General features: G+C 38.9%; 1 protein-coding gene across 1 annotated transcript in view; it reads right to left on the bottom strand.

Annotated features, from left to right (window-relative positions):
* The window catches only part of TDRD9 (tudor domain containing 9), a 132,895-nt gene that overhangs the window by 58,793 nt on the left and 46,219 nt on the right, over window positions 1-27,883 (bottom strand). Inside the window, 5 exon segments of the mRNA XM_075282639.1 lie at window positions 2,406-2,467; window positions 5,906-6,009; window positions 7,464-7,628; window positions 20,903-20,983; window positions 26,089-26,211. Coding sequence (XP_075138740.1) covers window positions 2,406-2,467; window positions 5,906-6,009; window positions 7,464-7,628; window positions 20,903-20,983; window positions 26,089-26,211 — 535 coding nt within the window.

Raw genomic sequence — 27,883 nt, 5'->3', positions numbered from 1 at the left:
ACAACGGTTGAAAGTAGACATAAGTAGACAAGTAGTATAAAGGTGAGCCCTATAGTTTGGGTATTTTGTTAGTGGACATGTGATGTTTTGAGCTGAAATATTCTTTAAAACCAAAGACAAAAATTACAACCGTTAACCACTAAACCAATTATAAATATGGAAGTAAATTTAAGATCCACTATTAAAGGTTAATGCAAGCCAGAGAACCAAAGTGCTGTACGAAAGCCCACACACAAGAGAAAGGTAGTGTCTGTATTAATATGGGACAAAGAAGCCTTGTGGAAACAGCAGCAAACAATAGAGCTGGAAATGGAATAATTGCATGCGATTTACATTATGTACAACAAATGAATTGTGACATGTCCAAACCTAAGGCTGAGAGGCCCAGATAAATTAAATGACTGACAGGAAGGACATTTTGCAATGCACTGCAGGCTATGCATACATCTCTCGATGCATACAGTACAGCCTTGTAGTTTATGTGCTTCTTGCTTCAGCCAAATCATTACCCTCAACAACTTCACCTAAAAGCCTGCTCAGTGTCCTGAATAATGTCCAATTAGACTACGACTCAATGCACCCATAAACACGCCCAATAAAACTGGTCAGGAACCTTGTTCTTTCTCTCAGGCTTTATCGCCATCTGATGAGTGGAGAACCAAGGCAAAATGTCAGTTTTACACTGTGACAAGGCGTTAGTCATTTGTGTATCTCGCTAAAAATATGTGTAACACTTTCAATTAGATCAGTTTTTAGCAGCTGAGAAGAAGTAACATGTTACAGGAGATGACATGTTTCTTTACAATAATGTTCCAATGGGCATATTGGTATTAGGTTTACTGGGTAAACAGTCTGCCAATTTGCAAGGGAACAGCAAAATGACCCTGTCACACAAAGCTTGGAGCAAGGCAGAGAGGACGATAGAGGAGATATATTTACAGAGCTACAGAAATAACACCAAAACTGGAACATCAGCTATATGCCTCCAGGCTCCACTATTACATGGCCTTGGGATTTGTTCCAGTCTATTTAGGTACAGTTTGCAGACCCAGCAATGAAAGGTAAAGGTTTGGTTTTAGAAAATTCTTTTTACAATGATCAGGCTATTGAAAAGGGCACTGTCCACTGTCCTGAAATATAGGACTTAGTAAATATATGTACCGTATATACTCAAGTATAAGGCGAGTTTTGCAGCACAGTCTTTGTGCTGGAAAAAAAACCCTCGGCTTATACTTGAGTAAAGCAAGAATTTTTTTTTTATTTATTTTAGGTGTTTTGGTTTTTTTCGGGGGGGCGGGGGGTGTCTATGACCAACCGCAATAGTAATGTATAGAATCTCCCATAAAATAGTGGGGGAAAAAGCTTTAAAAAAAAAAATAAATAAATAAATAAATAAATAAATAAAGTTCTAAATCACTCCTTTCCATAGAATACATATAAAAGTAGAAAATTACTGTGAAACACATATACATTAGGTATCCCTGTGTCTGACAGTGCCCGGTCTACTGAATATAGGGTATCTGCAGTGCTCCTGTTCCATCAGGAAGAAGTTAATAGGAGCACTGCAGATACCCTATATTCAGCCAGCTGAATTCCAAGTAGGGAGGGGGGGGGGGGGAACAGTCCTCAAGCTCAGGGAAGGGGCAGACAGACAACCAAAACACCCCCTCCTCTTTCCCAGCAACCATTGCACCCAAAAACTCCGACCATTTTAATTTTTGAAATTTTCCAGTAGCTGCTGCATTACCCCCCTCGGCTTATACTCGAGTATATACGGTACCTCAAAATAATTCTAGGAGTTTTCCTTCTGATTTCTCCATCTGGAAACTTCTAAACATATGACAGATACCGCACCACTTGTCAATAGGGTACATTCATATAGCATTAGACATTGTCTGAATGAACAACATCAAACTTGGCAAGAACATGTCCCATGAAGAAAGGGAATGATACAAACACAAACCAGCAGGAAAGCTCCCTTTGAATGGAAACTGTTACTATGTTTGGGGCAACTAAAACACTTAAACCTGCCTATATTAAAGCTTGAAATATTCTCATTGTGTAGTAAAAGAACTACCAGATTAACAGAAATCAGTCTGGGCTCATTCCTAGCAGTAACACATGCCCAACATGCAGTATAAGCTGGTAACAATATAACTTTATTCATGATCCTCAACTTCATATGTGCAAGGAACATGTGCCCAATGCTGCTGTCCTGCATAATTCTCCAGGAATTTACACGTTATTTCACCTCACAATCTGTAAATAGCTGGTTTTGACCTGGACAGGTTTGGGAAACTGAACCTCAGCTTTAATGGCTCCAAACCTAGCGAAAGATTTCCAAGTATAAGCCTGACTTCACACTCGGGATACTTGGCCTTCTCTCGGTCTTTATGAAAAGTTACCTGGCAGAAACACTAACACGCTGTTTGGCTCAGTTACTGCATTAGGGTTGCTCTTCTTTTGTCTGTGAGAAATATAAAATATATTAAGATGTATTCTTAAATCATTAATTGATATTATTAGTAGATTATATATACACAGGCACACACACTATATGGAGTAAGTATTAGGACACACCTCTTACATACAGCCACTGTTACAAGCACTTGTAAAGGAACGTCCCATTCTAAAGAGTGAGATACTGTAATAAAATGCTGCTCGTGCTATCGTGTCCACTATAAAGCAATGAGATCAATTCACAAAGCCAAGAATAGCCCAGAAATAAACAGCCCAAACGCAGACAATTTAACCCATAAAAGACTTAGTCACGTGAAAGCGGCCCAAGTCTGGGTTTGGTGTATGGCAGGAGAACAATACCTGCCTGACTGCATTGTGACAAATATAACGTTTGGTGGAGTAGACAGTGTTATAGGTTTATCAGGAATTACCCAACACCTCATAGTACCAGCATAGTGAAATCCTCAGCACCCCAAGGCTTGTTGGACAACTGTTTGCTTCCAACTTTGTGGGGATAGTTTGAGGAAGGCCCTTTTCTTTTCCAGCACAACTGTGTTCCAGTGCACAAAGGAGAGTGGTCTATAAAGGTATGATTGGGTGACTTTCATGTGGAAAAACTTGACTGACTCAAACAGAGCCGTTACGTCAATCCCACAGCTCATCTTTGGGATAAACTACAGATGAAGAATGGGATCTAGGCCATCTTGTCCCTTGTACATCATTGTCTATCATCACAAACGCATTTCTAGACATCCTCTAAAATTTGGGAAAAATCTTTCCCATAAAAGTGGAAACAGTTTTAGCTGCAGAGGGATAGGAGGCTAATGATTATGGTTTTAAAATGGAATATCATTCACACTATAATGTGTAGGTGTCCCAATACTTCTGTCCACATAGAGTACATATATAATTACACACACTCTTTCCACTAACAACATCTATCTAACATTGTGTAGCATTCCATATTTTTTTTCACTTCCAAAGTAGATTCATATTGAAGAAATATATTTATATATATTATATTTATTTATTTTTACTTTTAATTTTAGATTCTTCAAAGCAGCCCCCTTTTCCTTTTCTGACAGCTTTGCAAATACTCTGCACTCTCATCTGGCTGCATGAGGTAGTCATCTGTAATTGTTTTTCAACAAGTTCTGAAGGAGTTGTCAGGAATGCTGAGAACTTGCTGGCTGCTCTTCATTTACTCTGTAGTCCAACTCATCTCAAACCCTATTAGGTTTAGGTCAGGTGATTTGTGGAGGAAGCACTCCTGCACTCTGTATTTTGAATAAGTAACCCTTACATAGCCTGGAAATGTGTTTGGGGGCCATAGCCCTGATGAAGAACAAATGTTGGCAGCCATAGGGTGGCATGTTGCTACAGAATGCTCCTCAGCGGAGGATACATTGCAATAATTCAATAAATAATTCAATTAAATAAAGGCATGATTCATGCAGACTCCTCTGAATAGGTGATCGATATGTATCATTTATGTAGGCTCCAAATACTGGTAAATTTGCAATTTTTGAAGCCGGTTATTCTCATGAACTTTTTTTTTTTTTTTTTTTTTTTTGTAGATTGTGAGCCCCACAGAGTTCACAATGTACATTTTCCCTATCAGTATGTCTTTGGAATATGGGATGGAAATCCATGCAAACACGGGGAGAACATACAAACTCCTTGCAGATGTTTTTTTGCCCTTGGCAGGATTCGAACCAAGGACTCCAGCGCTGCAAGGCTGCAGTGCTAACCACTGAGCCACCGTGTGGCCCCCTATTCTCATGAACTCTTAACCGCTAGTTTTATTACACTGGTACATGGTTTTCGTGACCTAATTTGATGATGCCTTAAAAGTTCTTGAAATTTTCTAACTTTGACTTAGTTGAGCGGTTCTTTATGTTATTTGGATCAGAACATTAGTTGAATAAGCCAAAACACTATTTGAAACAGTGTACTAGTCCTATCTCTATATAACACAACTGATGGTCTAGGAAGGCAAGAAATGCCACAAATTAACAAGGGATATCTGTAAACTGAAAACCACTCCCGGTGGCTACCTCATAAAGTTGATGAAACGCCTAGCGTGTATAAAGCCATCGTCAAAGCAAAAGGGTCAGTTCACACGTGAACTGCCCGCGCGGGTTTTGACACCGAGAGAGACGCGGCTCGGCGTGTCTCTCTCTTGTCAAAACCCGCCTCCCGCGACCATCGTGGTCGCGGCTTTCCCCTCCGCTGTAGGCTCAAATGAATGAGCCAACATAGGAGGGAGCTGCCGGGGGCGGAAGCCGCGCGGCTTCCGCCTGAAGATAGGGCAGGTCATTTCTTTTTCTTCCGCTAGCGGAAGAAGCGGAAAAAGAAAGCCCGGTGGTCTACATAGACTACCATTGTAAAGGGGCGGATTTTGAAGGGAAATCCGCTGTCAAAATCCGCCCCTTTGCCCACGTGTGAACTAGCCCAAAGGAGGCAAATTTGATGAATCTAACATATGAAACTTATTCTGTTTACTATTCAATTCCATGTGAGTTTCTTCATAGTGTCAAATTTTCAATATGCATCTACAATGAAAAAAATAACAAACAAGAAAATCCATGTAATGAAAAGGTGTGTCCAAACTTTTGCCTGGTGCTGTATATGTATGAAAAACACAGTCCACAGCCTATGCCCCAAAACAAGATCCATGGCTCTCGGATACATGTTTGCTGTATATGTATATATGTAATATATGCTTTAGCTGATAAGTAAGAGTGCAAATTGTACTCCAGCAGTCTGCCAAAAGATGTTATACAGTCACTGGATGAATCACAGGCTGCAAAATACAGCAGCATGTCCAAACACATTACTGTACTCATTCTAGTACATAACTCATATTAACCACAATTGTGTTGGTTTCTTGATAAATATGTAATATTTTACAAAAGGAATAAAGCATTAGATTACTGCTTATGTCTCAGACACTGAATGCTGGCCAGCGTGCCCAGCAGACAGGAACACGTGTCTGTTATATAATGCTAGAGATACGCCACAGAAGGCTTATGGAAAACGAAGGGGTTTTTTTCTAGCAGTTTAATATTAGAAATAACAGGCTTTCAATGTGAAGCAGCCTATCTGCGATTCAACATACAGCTGCTGCACTGTGACCTGCAACCTCCAACTGCTCACAGCTTAATGGGTACATCTGTGATATTAATACTAAAAATATATTTAAAAAAAACATTGCAAAAGGCTGTGAACTAGAACATTTTGAGCCGCAGTGAAGAAGAAAGAAAAAAAAAACTGAGAAAGTAGTACAATTCACAAATATAAAAGGTACCTACCAGGAGACCCCAAATGCCTGTTACAGTTATACTCTGGCATTTTCTCTTTATCAATATAAAGATATTTTATGTTGTTACTGAATTTCCTATGCTTTCAAAAAATAAACCAATTGGCTTGGCAAAGCCCTTACCTTTGCTCCTCTCTTTCCATATCATCAAATAAATGGATCAATGATGTTGCAATGTCATACAATTCTTTACATATTGATGGTTCATCATAGAAATGAGGTGCCACCTAGAACAACCAAATGAAAAAGAAACCAGTAAAGATATACATTACTAAAAACTCTAATACACAAAACAGTTAAGTCATATGATCCGGAATATTTGGACAGGGACAGACAACCACTAAATGTATGGGGGTGTGCAGACTGCCTTGACAGACCATGTCAGAAGAAAAAGGATCAGGCATGTTGACTTTTTATCATGCAGAGTTCTCTGCATCGATGAGAGATCTGCTGATCAACAGACCCTCCACCTCCCACCCTCCATCTGATACTGATGACCAATCCTTCAGGCTAAAGCAACAACAAAAAAGTGAAAAACACAATGCCAAACCCACTTGTCCTTTTCACTACTTTTACTTTTACTTTTTGCAGGTAAAACTAACATGCTGCACTTTTCAAAACGCATGATTTTTCGATAATGCAGCATATTTCATTAAATGAAATCTCAATCACTTTGCTGAGGCTGTAAAATGTTAGCGCTGCATTTCAGCAACGTGTGACTGGAAGAGGCTGTCTGGTTTGGATAAAGCTCTACTTCTTAGACACATCCACTGACAATATGCTGAGCACCGAGTCTATGGATGAACACTTACTGTACATTTATCTCCCTGAAGAGCCACTGAATGAAAAACTAAGAATTACACAGTGGCCCTTTCAAACCAATAGATTGTCTGTATAAAGCAAAATAAGACCGGTCCTAACATAGTGCATGATGCTCATAACCAGTCTTCTTCTCTCTGGCCAAAAGATGATCTAGATTATTAACTCAAAATTCCCTAAAAGAATTTATAAACATGTTTTTCTAAACTGGGAAAACCCTTAAAAAAAATTGTGAGCCAAAAAATATGTATACATACACACAACAGTCCTTTAAATTTCCCATTTAGATGGACTACAGGACAATGACTGAATGACAAAAGTGATTGGTTCAACTGGGATTCCAAACATTTACCACACTTAAGTTATTTCTATGACTGCTCAAGGTAATTTCCCCAACTGGACAACCTCTGTTCATATGATCAACAAGGATAAGCTAATATAATAGCAAGTATTGCACTCACAAGCACCTTTAGCAGCCAGACCAATAGAAATGAAGCTGTGTGGACACAGAGTGACTACGTATTATATAGTAGACCATTGATTTCCACAAGTGCCATTCAATAGTATACTTAAAGCATATATAACACTTCATAAAACCTTTGACATGTCAGTCACAAGTTAAACGATTTCATTGGTAGCTTAAATAAAGGGGGGCAGCCTACAAAGGATCCATTTGCTAAAGCTTCTAAGTGCTCTACAATATATCTCCAAGTTTAGGAGACCTCAACAGACCCTTTGTCATTATTCCTAAATCTCTGTTATTGGTTATCCCCCCCACTGAAAATGAAGGCAAAACAAGAAAAATCCCATAGAAGACCAGTTCCTTCTCCATCGATATCCAAGTCCGCAGGAAAATCCTTACCTTAATATTACGAATATGTTTCAAGTCATCCAGATAAAACACTTCAATATCATAAGGCTTCCCTTCAACCTTGAAGACACATGCAGGGACCAAGTGGTTATAGATTGGCACTGCAAAATAGTCAGCAAATTCTCTGCAGTTTATTGTGGCGGACATCAAAATGACCTTAAGTAGAAAAAAAAATATTCAGACAACAGATAATCCACAAACCCAATACGTTAATCCAATCTCCTCAAGTGACTACTCAAGTGTTCACAGGACATGACTATCATCTACGGGTCTTGCTTAAAACTTCACTAAGATAACTGACTGCACGTTATTGACTGGAAGAATGGGTGATGCCACTATACTGGTGGTTTGGCCTACAAACTCCACAGCCCTGAAAGTTAATATAATATTGCCATAAGTTATACCTCAAATCTATTCAAGCACAAGCAGCATAGATTTCAATTCAACCCTCAGGACCAAGTGTCTTTGATGCCCCAATGCTCAGGCCAAATTTAGCACTTGGATATACATTGCTTTACACAGCAATACCTTTAATGGCCTTGCATGTCAACATGCATGGACAAAGTTTACAACAAGAAGCTTTATTTATTAAATACAATTTTTTTCAGATAGTTCAAAAAAGGTTATGAAATGTAAAAAAATAAATAAAATTTAGCTTCTTTTACATAAAACAAAGTTGTATATATATATATATATATATATATATATATATATATATATATATATATATATTACACATAAAACATTAAAATTAGATTCTCTAGTTCTGATTACAGGGGGTTGCACATTTATAGGTTATTCAACAAAAAAATAGGTTTTATATTCAACATTATTTATTTTCTGATCCCCTAGTCCATGTGTAAATGATGCAGTAGTTAAGTATAGTAGAGGGCTGTAAACTGCTTGTGTTATCTCTAGCTAGGCTCCCTGCCAAGAATAAGCGAACATCCAGGAAGTAGGTGATAATGGGGGCTGGCAGGGGAACAAGTTCTGCTAGCACCAATGCGAATGGGAATAACTGAATGGCTCTTCGCTTTAATAGGATCACTATAAAGAATTACATTTTGTTAATAAAATTGATAAGAGAGTCTTAAAAGCTTCCTTTCTCACACTGTAACTTCCAGATAGTCTGTTCAGCATGGAGATGCCGCACTTATCACTCCTACAGGAGCAGCTGTAAATCACAGGTGTTTAACGGTAATTAACGTGACGGTAGCACCGGGCATCAGATAAGGCGATGTAAATAGGCAGATTAGCGATGTCTAGGGGTTAAAAGAGTACAGGAGTGCACCATAATTATTAGGAGGTCAGAGCCTCTTAATAATTCAGGGGCATTTCATGCCACGTGTAAATTGATTACAACTGGCACAAGAAGTGCTTCAATTTATATTACTGCTTTTACAGGATACAGGCCAGAATTATGATCGGTCACGTGAACATTGCTTAACAAATCGCAAACTACAAAGCACAGAAACACAATACTGAATTCAAGCAAAGCAAGAGAGAATTCACTGAAGGAAGACAAGACGACTAAGATGATACAAATGGCTAGAAATGCTTGTTAAGTAGTTTATAGTGACACAATGGCAACCAAAGTGCAGTTGAGAATCTGAACCTTTTTTTGGCCAGCACTCAATTCAATGCAAACAATTTTCTATTGCCACTGGCCTGCAGCAAAGCTTAGAAATTAATTTGAGTGAACACGAGAAAACTCTTAATCAAAACACATTACACTGGTCACAGATGAATGCCACATAGCCTTAGGGAACACAAGGTTTATTTATACAGACTAACTAGGATCATTTTAACCCAGAGTTAACCATCTTGGCATATGGTGGGTTAGACAAATGCAGCAAGGAAGAAAGGTTGCCTGCTCTTTAAAGCAGAGGGAAAACTTTATTTAAGATTACAAATCACAGTGGCTGCATTTACACTTCTGACGCCTGAAGAATTGGCAGGGCTCCAGATAGTGCCTAAAGTGATTGTAAAATGAATTTTTAAAAAAATTGCAACAGTTCCTAATATTTTAAAATAAGGTGGCAACAGCGCTTAAGGGAATATTCCCTTAAAAATCATATTTAAATCTGCAGACAATTGAAAGTAAGACAATTTTCGCAAACAATTACAAATTTTGCCAAGTAAAGATTTTCTAGAACCATCTTGGTGGTGAAAGTCTTTTGTCTTGATTGGATGTCCGTGGATATAGGCATGAATGCAGAAACTTTCTATGCTGTGGCACTCGACAGAAATCAGCCATGATTTCCTTTATGTGGGCAGGTTTTCTCACACATGCAGTGTCCCTGCCTGTTCACCTGTCCACAATAAGAAAATCGCGGCAGGGTTTCTCAACAATTCATTCATGGTTATATCCACTGGCAACCTATCAACATAAGCAGCTGTCATCATTATGATGATTAGAGGAAAACTTTAACACTGTACAAATTTATTAAATTACTCATTTTTGCAAAAGTGTAAATTTTACTTGTAAGAGTCTACAAAATTAAATATGGTTACGTTCATGGTAAAACCCCTTTAACCACTTCCGGACCGCCCATAGACTTTATACGTCCGGATAGTGGTTGCCTAGTTCTGACAGGACGTACCGGTACATCCAGTCAGAACACAGCAGCTGCACGGAGATTGTGCAGTTGCTAATACTGGGAGCCAGCTTTAACTTCAGCCGGGGCTCCTAGAGAGATGGCAGGGAAGGTTTATTCCCTTCCCTGCCATCTCGATCGCTGTGTATACAGCGCTCAATGAGCACTGTATACACGGCTATGGGCACCGCCATGATGCAGCCGCCCTCTGACCCAGCGGTCACGTGATCCGCCGGGAGCAGCGTCTTACAAGAGCTGCTGGGTCTTACAGGACCCAGATCAGCTCTGTATACTGCGTATACAGCATGTAGGAGGCTGTATTCCTCCTGCAACTGAGGCTAAATGTACCAGCCTCTGTAACAAACAAAAAAAAGCGATCAGATGTCCCCAAAGGTTTCCTATGACCTTATGGGGACACAATCAATATATATATATATATATATATATATATATATATATATATATATATATATATATATATATATATATATAATAAATAAAAAAAGTTTTAAAAAATGTAAATAAAATCATTTAAAAAAATAATACACTAATAAAACGCCATTATTAAAGGTTATAGCCCCACCCCCGACGACACCATACAAAATAAAACTTACCGTAACAGAGAGGAAAAACTATTTTATAAAGTTTTTCAGTGACACTTTGTGTTATTAAATAAAAAAAATAAAAAAATTGAAAACCAGACACAATTTCCCTTCTATTATGTTTATACTTTCCCGGATATAAAAAAAAATTAAAACATATTCGAAAATAAAAACAATATAAAAATAAAGCCCTATGTGTCCCCGAAAAAAAGACGCAAAAATTAGTTGACAGACATACGGGAAAAATGTTACAGCCCTCAAAACCGCACATACAAAATAAACCTAAAATGTGTCTGGTCCTGGACCACAAATTGGCCCGTACTGAATTGGTTAAAGAGGTTGTCCAGGATAAACTGATAATTAACCCCTAAACTAAACTCCTTCCCCTCAATCTAACTTCTAATTTACATCAATTTAAAAAAAAAATCTATAATTACCTGCACATACCCGAGCAGCCATTTTAGTGTGCTCAATTCTTTAGCAGGTGCAGTACGCTGTAGTTGAGCACAACAAAATGGCCGCTTGGACATGCGCAGTATGCTCTGACCAGAGTGGTACTGTGCATGCCCGAGATTTCAACTAGAACAGCGTGGCATCAGAGGGCAGTGCTCGGCCCAATACCCGGGAAGCAGAAGGAGTGACGGAACACAAGCAGTGGAGAGGCAGTGTTAAAGTCATGATGCGAGAGGTGCTCAGAGACCATGGGGAACACCCAAGCGTTGGTGACCAATATGGTGACATATCCTTTAGCCATTGGCAGATGTCATAAATGCAAAATAATTGAAATAATCAATCTTCGCAAGTTCATATTTATAAAATGATCTGACATTCGATTTGTTTTTGTTGTTTTTAATTAATTCCTCAGCCCTACAATGAGGTCTTACTTCCCAATTCCTTACATAGAATTCTTAGCAGGGTATGCATGGTCTATCCAGTCTCTCTCTAATGATACATAATACACCTTGTGATCCAGAACACCACACATTAACCGGTTAAGGACCAGGCCCAAAAGTATGTTAAAGACCAGGCCTCTTTTTTCAAAACTGACATGTGTCACTTTAAATGGCAATAACTTTGAGACGCTTTAACTTACACAAATGAATTTGAGATTGTTTTCTTGTAACACATTATACTTCATGTTAGTGGTAAACACTAATCAATATTTTTGCATTTATTTATAAAAAAAACTAGGAAATTTGATGGAAATTTGAAAAAAATTGCAATTTTCAAAATGTGAAATTATCTGCTTTTCAGGCAGATAGTCATACCATCCAAATACATGAATAAATATTATCTCCCATATCTCTGCTTTATATTGGCATCATATTTTGATTGTCTTTTAATTTATTTTGGACGTCACAAGGCTTACAAGTGTAACAGCAATTTTCCAGATTTACAAGAAAATTCTCCAAACCAATTTTTTAGGGACCACTTCAGTTCTGAAAGTAATTATAAAGGCCTGTATAATAGAAACCCCCATAAATTACCCCATTTTCAAAACTGCACCCCTCAAATTATTCAAAACAGCATTTGGGATGTTTGTTAACCCTTTAAGCATTTCATAAGAATAAAAATAATATGGCAGTGAAATTTAGACATTTCATTTTTTTTCACTAATACATTCATTTAGACCCAAAATTAACACATTCACAAAGGGTTGAAGGAGAAAATGCATCTGACAGTTTATTGTGCAATTTCTCCCGTGCACAGAAATACCCCACATGTGGGTGTAAACTGATTTTTGGGCACACGGCAGTGCATGGAAGGGAAGGAGCGACACTGGGTGTTTGAACAGCAGATTTTGCTGGAATAATTTTCAGCGCCATGCCTTATTTGCAGAGACCCTAGAGTACCAAAACAATGGAAACCCCCCAAAAGTGACCCCATTTTAGAATCCACACCCCTCACAGAATTCATCAAGAGGTATAGTCAGCATTTAGACCCTACAGTTGTTTCACAGATTTTACTAACATTGGGATGTGTAAATGAAAAATTACTAAAATGTCACTTTATCTCCAAAGTTTTCATTTTCACAAGGGGATAAAGGAGTAAAAGCCCCCCACAGTTTGTTAAACAATTTCTCCTGAACACGGCAATACCCCATATGTGGCTATAATCTGCTGTATGGGAACATGGCGGGGCTCAGAATGGAAGGAGCGCTATTTGGCTTTTGGATGGCAGATTTTGCTGGAATAATTTTAGGTGCCATGTCGCATTAGCAGAGCCCCTAGAGTACCAATACAGTGGAAACCCCCTAAAAGTGACCCCATTTGGGAAACTATACCCCCCACAGAACATATTAAAGGGTAGAGTGAGCATTTTGACCCTACAGCTGTTTCACAGATTTTATTAACATTGGGCCATGAAAATGAAAAATTACTTTTTTTCCAACAAACTGTCAATTTAGCCCCAAATTTTTAATTTTCACAAGAGGATAAAGGAGAAAAAGCTCCCTAAAGTTCGTTACACAAATTCTGCTGAACACAGAAATGCCCCATATGTGGTCATAATCTGCTGTATGGGAACATGGCGGGGCTCAGAATGGAAAGAGGGCTATTTGGCTTTTGGAGGGCAGATTTTGCTGGAATATTTTTCAGGTCCCATGTCGCATTTGCAGAGCCCCTAAAGTACCAATACAGTGGAAACCCCCTATAAGTGACCCCATTTTGGAAACTACACCCCTCATAGAATTTGTCTAGGGGTAGAGTGAGTATTTTGGCCTCACAGGTGTTTCACAGATTTTATTAACATTGGGACGTGAAAATGAAAAATTACTTTTTTTCCCAATAAATCGTCCATTTAGCGCCATAGTTTTAATTTTGCAAATAGTTTAAGAATTAAAAGCCCCCCACAGTTTGTTACACAATTTCTTCTGAACACGGCAATACCCCATATGTGGCCAAAATCTGCTGTATGGGTACATGCTGGGGCTCAGAATGGAAAGAGCGCTATTTGGATTTTGGAGGGCATATATTGCTGGAATAGTTTTGAGGTGCCATGTCGCATTTGCAGAGCCCCTAAAGTATCAATACAATGGAAACCCCTCAAAAGTGACCCCATTTTAGAAACTACACCTGTCAAGGAATGTATCAAGGGGTATTATCATTTTGAGCCTAAAATGCTTCCCAAAAATTAATGTACAAAATGAAAATTGAAATTTTTAAAAATATGCCATTTCGGTGCCCAATACGTTGCACCCACTTTGTGTTGTCAGAGACCTGCACTCCTAAAACTATTAAGTGGGCCATCCCGGGGGTCAAAAAATTATATATGTGGGTGTAAATTGCTGCTTGGGCACACAGCAGGGCTCAGAAGGGAAGGACCACTGTGCGTTTTAGCTTTTGGGGTACAGATTTAGAGGGACCCTCTGGGCGCCATGATGTTTTTGCAGAGCCCTGGAGGTTCCAGTAAACTGGAATTCACCAAGAAGTGACCCCATTTTGTAGGGGCAATTTTAGGGTCTCTGCAAATGTGACGTGGTGTCCAAAAACGAAGAATCTAAATCTTCACTCCAAAAGCACATATTGCTCCTTCACATCTGCACCCTGCTGGGTACCCAAATAGCAGTGTATGCCCACATGTATGACACTGGTGTACCCCGGATAACGTACTTAATGCCATATGTGGGTAGAAATGGCTGTTTGGGCACAGCCGGGGACAGAAGGAAAGGAGCGCTATATTGGTTTTTGGAGCACACCATGCCACTTTTGCAAAGCCCCTGAATTGCCAATAAAGTGGAATCCGCAGACATGTCACCCTATTTTGGACACTACCCCACTGATGGGATTTATCAAGTGGTGTAGCGAGAATTTTTAACCCTTGAGTGTTGCATTTATTTAGTTTCCAGAAATGAAATCGCAACTGATAGAGAAGTTAAAAATGAAAATTTTACAGATTTGCCATTTCAGTGTGCAACATGTTGTGCCCGACTTATGTCAGCAGAGACACTCCAAAAACTGTTAAACGGGTATCCCAGGCACAACAGCTTTTAGAGCGTTCATCTCTGATACAAGGTGGGCACAACATATTACGCACTGAAAGGACGTATTCCTGGAAAAATGGTCATTTTCACCTCTCACAATCCACTACAGTTATAGTTATATATATAAAGTTATAGCAACACTTGGGGGTTAAAAATGCTGTCTGTACCCCTGGATAAATCCTTCAGGGGTGTAGTTTCCAAAATAAGGTAATTTATCAGGGGATTCCAAATTACTGGCGTTTCAGCTCTACAAAAGTGTCATGGCATCCAAAAACCAAACCGTCTGTGCTCCAAAAACCAAATGACCCTTCTTCCCTTCTGTGTCCGGCTGTGCCCTAGTATCAGTTTATACCCACATATGACATTATGTCCGTTATCCGGGGGTACACCAGTGTCATACATGTGTCATACATGTGTCATAAACTGCAGTTTGGACGTACAGCAGGGTGCAGAAGGGAAGGAGCGCTATGCGGCTTTTGGAGCACAGATTCAGATGTTTGGTATCTGGACGCCATGTCATGTTTGTAGAGCCTGTAAGGTACCAGAAAAGTGGATTCCATGGGGTACCAGGAGTGACCCCATTTTGAAAACTGCACCCCTCAAAGAATTTATCAGGGGGTGTAGTGAGTATTAGTATCCCGGACGTGACTGCACAGCGGATGGCGAAGAGGGAATATATAAGCTGTGCGGAGGACATTGCAAACACCAAATTCCCTACTATGTCCCCGTAGCTCCTATGATTGGGGGAGTCACTCTGGGGGTCACTTTAGGGGTCACTTCTGGTGTCTGTTCCCTCATAAGCTGTAAATCTGGGGTGTCCCCTGATATCCGCTCACACAGCTTATATATTCCCTACATGACGCACCCAGTTGTGTTCTAATAATTTGGCGATTTTTGAGGGTTTTTGTCTTCACATTGTGAGATGCTATATTTTCTTTATGTTTCTGGTGACGTGGCCATATAAGGGCTTATTCTTTGCGGGATGAGATGCATTTCGTAATGACACCATTTTTGGGTGTCTACATCTTATTGAATACATTTTATTAACCCTTTTTTGCTGGATTTAAAAAAAAAAAATCAATCCTGGCATTGAGTTTTACTTTTTTAATTTTGCGCCATGCAGCGTACAGTATAAGTAACATGTTCCCTTTATTCTGCGGGTCGGTACGGTTACGGCGATATCTCATTTATATTATTTTTTTATGTGTTACTAGTTCTGCAGAGGAAAAACACATTTGGGGACATAAATCAATGTTTTTTGCATTGCATCTTCTAAGAGGCGTAACATTTTTATTTTTCGGTTGACAGAGTTGGTTGAGGGCTTATTTTTTGCGGGACAACCTGCGCTTTTTATTGGTACTGTTGTCGGATGCATATGACTTTTTGATCACTTTTTATAGCATATTTTGTATGGTGAGATGGCGAAAAATCATTACTTCCGGCGAGTTTTTTCCGTTTTTTTTTTCCGGCGTTCGCCGTGTACATTAAATATTATTTCAGTTTTATTGTACAGATTGTTACGGACGCGACAATACCAAATATGCATTGTTTTTATTACTTTTGAGTTCTTTTTTTATATAATTCATTTTCTATTGAGAAAAAGGGATTTTTGGGCTTTATAACTTTATTAATTTTTTTCATACACTTCATTTTATTTTTTTTACATTTTTTTTTACTTTTTCATGTGTCCATTTAGGACACTTCAATCAGCAATACTTTGCTGATATAGAATGCCATGTGAGACACAGCATGCAGGTGTCCCACATGGCATTCCGTAGCTGGATGTCAGGCTGTGTAGACGCACAGCCTGACATCAGAAGGTCCTGGCAGGATCACCAGGTATGTGGGGGCTTCGGGCAGTCTGGGGTCACTGGCCAGACCCCAGACTACCTTTTACTGCTATCGGCACCCTCCGATCTCGCCGCGGGGGGTGCCGATCTGATTTAATTGTCGGCGGATGCCTTTCGATCGCGCCGTGATGTTTCACGGCGCGATCGAAAGGGTTAAAACTTCCAGTCGGACTCAGTTCCGACTGGACGTTATGGAGGAAGGGGTTAGGTGTTAGTAACACCTAACCCCTGTCCTCCCCGCACCTCTCCCCCCGCCAGAAAGGTACCTAAAGGCCGGACGTATTTCGGCAATAGTCCGGTCTTTAGGTACCAGCACATGAGGCCGTAAATTTACGTACGGCGGTCCTCATGTGGTTAAACTCCACACTGAGCCAGTACAGCACATTTTTGACTCCCCACCTTCCAAACACCATAAATTTGTATTTATTAGAGATGAGCGGGTATGGCAGTTTCGAATAGCACGCACCCATAACAATGAATGGACGCAACTGACACGCAGGGGGTTAAGCGGCAGGAAGCCGGCCCCGTCTGCGTACAGGTCGGCTCCATTCATTGCTATGGGTGCGTGCTAATCGAAACTGCCGTTTCAAATAGTACTCGTTCATCTCTAGTATTTTTTTTTTCTTTTTTATTTTTTTTTATGTAGATTGTGAGCCCCACATAGACCTCACAATGTACATTTCTTTTTTGGAATATGGGATGGAAATCCATGCAAACACAGGGAGAACATACAAACTCCTTGCAGATGGTTTTATGCCCTTGGCGGGATTTGAACACCAGGACTCCAGCGCTGCAAGGCTGCAGTGCTAACCACTGAGCCACCGTGTGGCCCCTCATCTCTAGTATTTATCTTTTCACAGAGCTATAAGAGTGCGTAATGTTTGCATGACAAATTGTACTTCATAATGGAACAATTTAATATTCCGTACAAAGCACTGGGAAGCTAAAAGAAAAATCAGAATGGAGTGGAACTGAAGAAAAACTGTTTGTGCAACTTTATTGCAGGCTTCGTGTCTGCGCCATTTACTGTACAGCCACAGGGACACCACACCTGTATTCTATGGGTTGGGATGATTCCAGGAATACCAAATTTATACAGTTTTATGCACCATTTTAAACCCTTTAAAAAAATCTAAACTTTGCAAAGAAAAAAAAAAATTATATATATATATATATATATATATATATATATATATATATATATATATATATATTCCATTCCTTGAAATCATCATACTCTGACACCCGTCTTTTTTTATAACTATTTCTATGTTGAGTGATGCATAGAGTGTCTTTTTGTGGAGACAGTTGTAATTTTTAGCTTTACTATTTTGGGGAATGTCTACATGACACATTGTAGTTTATGTTGGTGGAAAATTTTTGTTCATTACACTTTGTGTTTGTTTGTTAAAAAAAAAAAAAAAAAAAAAAAAAAAGGACAATATACTGAAAATTTCATAATATTATCAATTCTGAAAGTTTCTGTTATTCTTGTAAAAACACAGACAGTGATAACACACAAAATTCTTCCTAACGCTGGGTTCACACCTGCGTTCAGAGTCTTCGTTCTGTGGTTTCCGTCTTCTGCATGCCAGAAGATGGAAACCACAGACCGGGTCCAGCCATGAGCGGCAGTGAGCTTTTTATGCTCTCCGCCGCGAAACCTTTTTTTTTTTTTTTTAATCCAGACACAGAGTACTGCATGTCTGACTCTGTGTCCGGATTCTAAAACCCGGTTTCGCGGCGGAGAGCATAAAACGCTCACCGACACTCACGGCCGGACAGCTTTCTCACCCATTCAAAGGAATGGGTGAGAAAGACTCCTGCAGGTTTCTGTTTCCTGCCTTATGCAGGAAACGGAAACCTGCAGTACGGAGAGCAGAACGCAGATGTGAACGAGCCCTAATTAACATTTCCCATATGTCTACTTTATATTGGCATTGTTTCTTCAATGTCTTTTTACTTTCCTAGGAAGTTAGAAGGCTTATAATTTTAGTAGCAAATTGTCAGATTTTCAAGAAAATTTCAAGATTTTGTTTTCTAGGGACCTATTTAGTTGTGAAGTGACTTTGAGGCGTCTATATAATAGAAAACTCCCACAAATGACCCCATTTTTGAAACTGTAGTCTTCAAACTATTCAAAATTGTATATAGGAACTTTATTAACCCTTTAGTTGTTCCACAGGAATTAATGCAAAATGGAGGTGAAATTTCCAAATGTCATTTTTTATGCACGTTTTCCATTTTAAACATTTTTCTGTAACAAAGAAGGGGTTAACAGCAAAACATACCATAATATTTATTTCTCTGATTCTGCAGTTTGTAGAAATATCCCATATGTGGCCCTTCTGTGCAACGTGACTCAATACGTGTCCTCAGAAATCAAAGAGCACCTTTATAGATTTCAGGCAGCAATTTCATTAGGATGGTTTTTAGATACCATGTAGCATTTACAGAACCCTAGAAGTACCACAATAGTGGGGAACCCCCACAAGTGCACCCATTTTGGAAACTGCACCCCTCAAAGAATTTATCAGGGGGTGTAGTGAGTATTAGTATCCCAGACGTGAATACACAGCGGATGGCGAAGAGGGAATATGTAAGCGGTGCGGAAGACATTGGGAGCACCACATTCCCTACTATGTCCCAGCAGCTATTATGACTGGGAGGAGGGAGTCACTTCTATTGTATTTTCTCTTGTAAGCTACAAAACTGGTCTGTTCCCTGATATACGCTCGCACCGCTTATATATTCCCCTGCTGACACATTTAGCGATTTTTTTGGGGGGTTGTCTTCACATTATTCAAGCTGTATTTTTTTTTTTTTTTTTGTGTTGATGTGGCATTATGAGTGCTTGTATTTTTCCGGGATATGATGCATTTTGTAATGACACCATTTTTGGGTGCCTATAACTTATTGACTATTTTTTATTAATGCTTTTTTTGGTGGATAAAAATAAATAAATCAATTCTGGCATTGCATTTTACTTTTTAAATATTTTTCAACACGGCATACAGTATAAGTAACATGTGACCTTTATTCTGCGGGTCGGTACAATTACGTCAATACCTCATTTATAGGGGTTTTTTATGCGTTAGTAATTTTGCAGAACAAAAACCCATTTGGGGACATAAATCAATGTTTTTTGCATCGTCATCTTCTGAGATGCGTAACATTTTTATTTTTTGGTTTACAGAGTTTGCTGAAGGCTTATTTTTTGTGGGACAACCTGTGCTTTTTATTGGTACTGTTTTGGTGTACATTCGACTTTTTGATCACTTTTTATAGCATATTTTCTAAGGTGAGATGTAAAAAAAAAATCATTATTTCCAGCGGTTTTTTTTTTTACCTTTTTTTTTTTCCTCAACATTTACCATATAGGTGAAATAATGTTTTAGTTTTATGGTACAGATTGTTACGGACGTGGAGATACCAAATATGCATTGTTTTTATCAATTTTTCGGGTTTTTTTTTTTTTTTTTTATTTAACTCATTTGATAAAGGAAAAGGGAATTTTGGGGCTTTATTCATTTATTTCACACGCTTTATTAATTTAAAAAAAAAAAATGTTTTACATTTTTTATTTGTCCTATAAGTATACTTGGACCAGCAATACTCTGATTGCTGGTCCAGTACTATAGTCCGCAATACGCATGTATTGCAGACTATAGAGGAAGTGAATCTAAGCAGATGCATAGATTCACTTCCTGCAGCACGGCAGGATCAACCAGGATCAACCGCGGGGGGTGCCCAGGGGGTCCACACATAGCGCAACTCTCTTGATTTCGCGGACATGTGTCCACGACATCAAAAGGGTTAATACCGCCGATCAGAGTGGAGCTCTGACTGGCGATTCAGCAGGGCAGCTCGTCTTGGCTCTCGGCTGTGTAATGCAGTGGATGCTGGAAGTAATGGTGCAGGCACAGCTTCTGTGCCCTCGCCATTACAGGTCAGTAATATTACTGACGTGAACGTTAACGTAACACTTGCAATGATGTAATATTACTGACGTGAGCCTTAAGGGGTTAATTTTTCCCATTATGACATTCACTATATGTTTACAAAAAAAAGTTATATTATATTATATATTATTTTGCAGACTGGGTGTTTTCGGACACAACTATACCGAATGTGCATGTTTTTCACTTTATTTGAGTTGAATGTTTAAATCTTTTTTACTTTTTTCCTACTGTAATTATTACACTCATTAGGGGTCTTGAACCCCAGGGGGACTAATCATTATGCAATGCTTTACAGTGCTAATGCACTGATAAATACTGGCACTTCTATTACAGAGAGCTGTGCAGAGTGATTAGGGTCATTGGGTGGCACCCATATATTAAATATGTCTCCTATTGAGATAAGCACCGTCACTATTTTATTTCAAGTTTTCACAAACCTTCACCATTCTTGAATTAGTCCGTAGAAGTTTCCTTACAATCATCAACAAGAAATCCATTTCTTCTGTGCGCTCATGGACCTAATAAAAGGTAATAAAAAGAATACATTTTATGCTGCTGTTAAAAGTTTTTAGGAGTGAACTCATTGATGGAATATTGCACACAGTTAGTTCTGGAGACCTGAGGCCCCAGGCAGCGAATTGCTGCAAAAAAAGAAAAATAAAATAAATAAACCTGTTTTTCAAAGATAGTCAATTGAGTTTTTTGCTGCAGATTTCGTGCCCCAATTCTAGCTACATGGAAAACGGCATGGTTTCCATACATACAATCCACATACTGCAATTTTCAAAAAACACAAGCGTTTTTTGAAAATGCAGCTTTTCCGCTGCAGAATTTTTTTCTTCAATATGTGGATAGGATTAGCCAGAATCAGAAGAGTTAGTACCAGGATTAGGTCATCAGTATGCATACTGCATCAGTCTAACATAACAATTAGAATATATCTATTTGAAAAATTATAGCTTACTATAATATTGAAAATCCTTTTTCTCCCCTATTAAAAATAAAATAAAAAATAATAAAATCTCACCAAAATATATATATTTAGAAATTACCATCATGAAAAAAATTGTGCAAAATTTCGGCAACCCAAAGAATTTTAAGGGTCCCTAAAGCCAGCATGTGTGTAACACTACACATAAGGAGTCTGGACAGTTAAGCGGCATTCAAACTGTCTCTTCTGTCCGCCCCAGGGTGTCGGTGGTAAACCACGGGGAAACCGGACAGCAGACAGCTTGCGAGCGGTCGGCTTTAAAACCCATTCATTTGAATGGGTCTTCAAAGGTGACCACCCATGAGCGTTTTCAGCCTTTGTTTTTTTTTTCCGCGGACACAAAGTCCTCCATGTAGGAACACCAAAAACGAACACCAGGCGGAGAGGCTGAAAACGCTCATGGGCGGTCACCTTTGAAAACCCATTCAAATGAATGGGTTTTAAAGCCAACCGCTCGCAAGACGCCTGCTGTCCGGTTTCCCCAGGGTTTACCACGGACACCCCGAAGCTGACAGCAGCGGCAGTGTGAACGCTGCTTTACAGATTAGTCTTAAAATTGCTGTTATATTTATGCTGCCATCAACACCCTGTGAACACATTAGGAGACTGCAAAAAGCCATTTACAACAACCAGTATGCTGTATATAAAACCTTGTAAATGTAATAGAAGCAAACCCATGACTTAAAAGAGCATATGGGTAAAAGACTATATGTTCCTGGTTAAGCATATGTAAAATATGTATTGCACAATTTCAACAGAAAGAACTAGGAAAAAAAAAAAAAGAAGAAGCATGAACAAATTAAGCAAGTCATTTTATTCTCCAAGGGTATCTCAGCACTGGAAAAGACCTGCTCCAGTGCAACCAAAAGGTCACCACTCTACTGACATTTCAGGAATGACAATGAAGTGCCGGGAGGATTTATTGCGAGGGGCAAACCATGCAGAGGAACGCAAACAGGTTTTCATTTTTTATAAAGAGCATCCAAGTACAATACGACTTGTACAAACTTCAGACTTTTATTTAAGTTTGTGAAATCATTACTGTTTATCTAAGGTAGTTAAGCTAGACATTAGATGCTACCAGAATAGTACAGAACTCTGATTTTCAGTACAATGTGCACAGCAAGTCTGTCAGCCATGTCAGAAAAGCATTCATGGGGTTCTCTTAAAGCAATTACCTGGTTTGGACACTACATATCTACAAAACATAATAGTCATTCCAAGCCAATAAGGAGTGGGGTCACCTCTGCAAGACCTTACAATGTACCTCCAATTCTAAAATAACTTTTCATAAGTGAAGAGACAAATGTAAGAAACTTTGCAATATAACTTCAAAGACTTATCACTAATAGTTTCTGTCATTCAAACTCAATCTCAGACAGAATCTTCTGGACAGAAGGGGCAACACGGTGCCCCAGTGGTTAGCACTGAAGTCTTGCAGCGCTGAAATCCTGGGCTCAAATCCTGCCAGGAACAACATCTGCAACATCTGTTTGTATGTTCTCTCCATGTTTGTGTGGATTTCCTCCCATTCTACAAAGACATACTGATAGGAAAAAAAATGTACATTGTGATCCCTATACTGGCCTCACAATCTACATTAAAAAAAAAAAAAATCTTCTGGACAGGATTGCAAGAAAGGGAGGATGCTATTCTTGGATATACTACCTCAGTAAGAGAATTTTCTACCACTAGAGTAGCGACTACCTACAGAATGTCAGTCTCTTCTAAGCATTGGTCATCAGTAACTTAAGCCAGTTGCAGATGACCATGGCTGTGTTTAGTGTACCATCCGTGTACTTCACAGATACCACACTGACCCATTGTTTTCTATGGGCCTGTACACATGACTGTGAATTTCATAGTTTCGTGTGTGGGAGACAGTCTGGGTCGTAAAATAATGAACAGGTCCTATTCCGGTCCGATTTTGCGACCCTTGCTTCTGTGGCTCTTATTCATTTAATGAAAGGAGCCTTGGAAGCATGGCCTGTGTATGGGGGGTTGACGGGGGACATCCGTGTGTTCCCCGTGTACCGCCTCGTGCTTTTAATTCACAGCAGGCCAGTTGTACATGATCGTCTGCACCCAACCTTAGTCTACGAAAACTCCATAAATAGGAAATATAAATTACTGTACAGTATGTCTTGCAAAGTGAATTAACATTGAGTAGTCTTCCAAAAATAGAAATGAAGAAGTCTTCTTGTAAAGCAACCAGATTGTCTTTTATGCTAAAGGATCGCTGTGTGCTCTGCTATGGCTGGTCTTTTGGACATATTACAACCAAAAAATGCTACTTGTGACAACTATATTTGTCATATATTTTATCCTTTGTATCTTTAAAATCCATAAATAAAACCTTTTCTCTGGTTTATCCTCTTCTAGAAAGTAATAATCCCCTGCTTATGTTATCACTCAACTCAAAAGCAACCGGCCTTAATATCACAAGCTTGGGAATTCAGAAGAGGATAATGTCAAATCATGCAGGAGGTGACTATACAATATTCTACAAGAAAAGTAGATAAATAGGACATCAGAAAAAAAAATGACTGAATGCACAAATTACAAAAACTCCGGAGAGCTGGGTTTATAGCTATGCTTTATATCAGGTGAAGCCGATAGTACTAGTAGCCTCAATAAATTAATCTCTACTACTTAGTTTCTCTTGCACCTGTATGCTTACTTATATCCCACTTTATATGCCTCACTAGCACAGCAAGCCTGTAACTTTTTTGGTTTTTGATCACCTTTCACCACCTCTGTTAAATGATATAAAAACCGATTGCAGCATAGTTGAAATTTTGTCCCTAGAACCCTCCATTCCCAAGCAGTAAGTGCTGTTAGTTTGGGTGCCTTATATGTTAGTTCGGCTTTGTACTGTTAGATGGGCAGTGTCAGGCAGGAGCAAGGAAAGGACTGTGATTCTGAGCTCTGACTTTGGCTGCCTCTCATAGCAGCTCTGAGTCATACCATTATCTTGGTCCTGCCTGACACTGCTCACCTGATAGTACAGCGACTACCTGCATTTACTGCTTAGGAATGGTAGGGGCTAGAGGAAAAAAAACCAAACGCCTTGGGATTAGTGGAATAGCAACTATTAACAGGTGCTAAGAACTCGAGCTCTTTCCCTTCCCTTCAAGCAGGACTGCACAGTAATTTTAATATGTGGTCTCTTAAAGGGGTTCTTCCAAGATATAAACGTATCACCTGTCTACAATACAATACAATACAATCATTCCCGTCAGCAGTCTATGAATTAATGGAGTGATAGTGTGCATGCTTCACAACCAATCCATTTATACAGGTGTCTGGACACGGGACTTTTGCACTCTTAGGGCCCGTTCACACGGAGTAAACGCACGTGTATTTTGGAAAAATACACGTGTAAAAATAAGACTCCCATTGACTTCAATGACATTTTACACGTGTATTTTGACGTGTTTTTTTTACACGTGTAAAAATATGTAATTGAAATCAATGAGAGTCTTATTTTTACACGTGTATTTTTTTTTTTTTTTTTTACACATGGATTTTGCCAAAATACACGCGCGTTTACTCCGTGTGAATGGACCCTTAGTTGGTGCAGGCCCTTGTGGTTCCAGGTCCCTCCCATACAAATGGTGCAGTAGTCAAACATGTTTGCTACCGCTCTATTCAACTCTATGGCATTGTCAAAGAAATTGCCACAGCACCTGTTTCACTTGTCACAGAATTTTTAGATTTTTGTTCTTTACTCCCCACCTTCCAAACCCCATAACTTTTTTATTTTTCCGTATACAGAGCCATATAAGGGTTTAGTATTTACGAGACATATGGTTCTTAATAATGGTATCATTTATTACTCTGCACAGTCCTGGGAAGCTGAAAAGAATTCAGAATGGTTTGGAATTGGGCAAAAAGTACATATGTGTGACTTTCTTACAGGCTTCGTTTTTATGGCGTTCACTCTACAGCCAAAATGACATTTCACATGCATTCTATGTTTCAATACGATTCCAGGGATACCAAATTTATATATTTTTATTTATATTTTAACATAAATCTAAAACTTAAAAAAATAAACAAAATATTCTGCCATATTCTGACACCCATAATTTTTGAATACTTCCATTTATGAAGATGTACAGGATTTTTTATTTTATTTTTTTTATTAAACAACAAAACCAGCAATTTGGCACTTTTGATTTATTTATTTATTTTTATAAGTATGACGACCGGGATTTTCGGACACGCGGACACCTAATGTGTATGTGTTTCAAAGCAATTTTTAACTTTTATATTTTGTAGGGAAAGGGGGTTGATTTGAACGTTTACTTTTATTGCATTTATTGACCCCCTAGGGGTATCATTCACTGAGGCAATGAATTACAAAGCTAATGCATAAAGCAGCTTGTCATACAAACTAATGTCAGACAAGCCTGAGAGACTTCAATAGGCTGACTGTTGTCATGGCAACAGAACACTAGTTCCAGATAACGCTCTGGGTGCCGGCTATCCCTGGCAAAATGGCACCTCAATGCACGCATTAGCACCAGGTCTCTGCTGTTTAATACAGCAGAGACCCGGTGGCTGCCATATTTAAAAACCCAATATCCCTAGGGGTTAAATATTTTCATCTTAAAGCAAAACACTTACCTCATCAATAAAAATGTGGGTAAATTCAGCTAAGCTTTTAGCTCCCACTATCTTCTGCAGGAGAACACCAGTGGTCATGTAGATCAATCGAGTGTCAGCTGATGCCTTTTTCTCCAGCGAAACCTTAAAACAAGAAGGAAGGAGGTGAAAAAAAAACACTACTTCAAATTTACACATTTCATAAAAACTGTATGTTTATTGTGCAAAATTATAGTTACAACTCTATTTTATCCTATGGTGAATCAATCTACAATTCATGCACGAAAATGTTTTTCCCACTGCATACACACACACGGACAAAAATGTTGATACCTTTCGCTTAATGAAAGAAAAACCCACAATGGTCACAGACATAAGTTGAATCTGACAAAAGTAATAATGAATAAAAATTGTTGACAAGCCACAAAGCTTCATTGCTTGACAGTATTCTTCCACAGACTTGTACTGTGAGGGGAGGGGCCTTCCTTACAGGCCAGTAATGACACTTGGCTTTAAAGCCAGTCTTTCTGACAGGGGGGCGATATCGGTGCCAAAACTAATGGCATTGATATCTCCACCAAGGGGTACATACCGGGAAAGTTGAAGTGTGCTGAATTCAGTGCACTGTCAGCTTTCTAGCCATGAAAGGTCCTCTTGAACAGTGTTTGTTTCAATGTGGTACTTTAGTTATACTTATGAGGTTTAAAGGGAGTCTATCATTGTCTATAGCAATTTTTAACTAAGCATATGTTTGCATAGTCTTTAGAAAGGTTACACCAGACAAAAAAAATTCATTTAATCGGTGCTTTTGAATTAGCCCACTTTTATTGATATGCTAATTATCCAGGATGGAGCACCGCTTGTGTGTTCTTGTGTAAAGAAGGAGGCAATGAGAACCAGGGAAGGCTGATGACACAAGCGCTGCTCAGAGAACATCGAGAAAGGCTTCTGGTGCTCCATGCAGGATAATTAGCATATGCATAAAAGCGGACTAATTCAAAAACGCCGCAACCGATCAATGAATAAAAAGTATGCCTAGAATAGCCTTTATAAAGGCAATGCAAAGATATGCTGTGCTACAAATCACTATAGCCAATGATAGACTCCCCTTAATAAGGTTATACTTTCTCTTAAAAAGCAATGTATCGACAATTTTTATTTACTTATTAAAACCAGATATTAGAAAAAAGTTTTTATTTTCCGATTAGATTTCTTTTATTTTCTGCACATTTCGCCTGAGATTGTTCTCCATTAACAGAATAGTCAGGGCTGCAAGCAGCAAAAGCATAGAGCCGACCCATTGAGGTCTATGGGAATTTTGTTTTTTGTTTTTTTAAGACTTGCTCTGTATAAAAAGGGGGAGTGACTACTGTCATTAGGGAATGTAACAATGGCTATCTATAGAGGTATTACCTTCTATTGTAATCCTATCTATGGTGACAATGAAGTGACTGCTGTAAAGAAACTCCCTACAGAATTCACAATCACTAGTCGATTACAAGACTTTGTGACCAGAGTAAAAATTTCAGAATTAAGTGCATGCAGCCTGGATAAAAGACTGAGCTAGGAGAACCCCTTTAACCCTTTTCTTGCAGAAGACGTCAGCTCTACGTCCTCCCAGGGTGGCACTTCTGTAGCGGAGGACGTAGCTAATACGTCCTCCTACTAATGCCAATATCTCTGGACTGCATGAAGATACCTTGATGCTTTAAGATTCATTTTAAAGATGAGAATCTCATCTTTAAAATGATACCAAGAACTTCATGATAGAATTTATAGTTTAGGAGTGATTCACTGTTGAAAATGCTATTTGGCA

The sequence above is a fragment of the Leptodactylus fuscus genome, chromosome 7 (genome assembly GCF_031893055.1).
Source record: "Leptodactylus fuscus isolate aLepFus1 chromosome 7, aLepFus1.hap2, whole genome shotgun sequence".
NCBI lineage: Eukaryota > Metazoa > Chordata > Amphibia > Anura > Leptodactylidae > Leptodactylus > Leptodactylus fuscus.
This window is presented reverse-complemented; position numbering and strand designations above follow the sequence as displayed.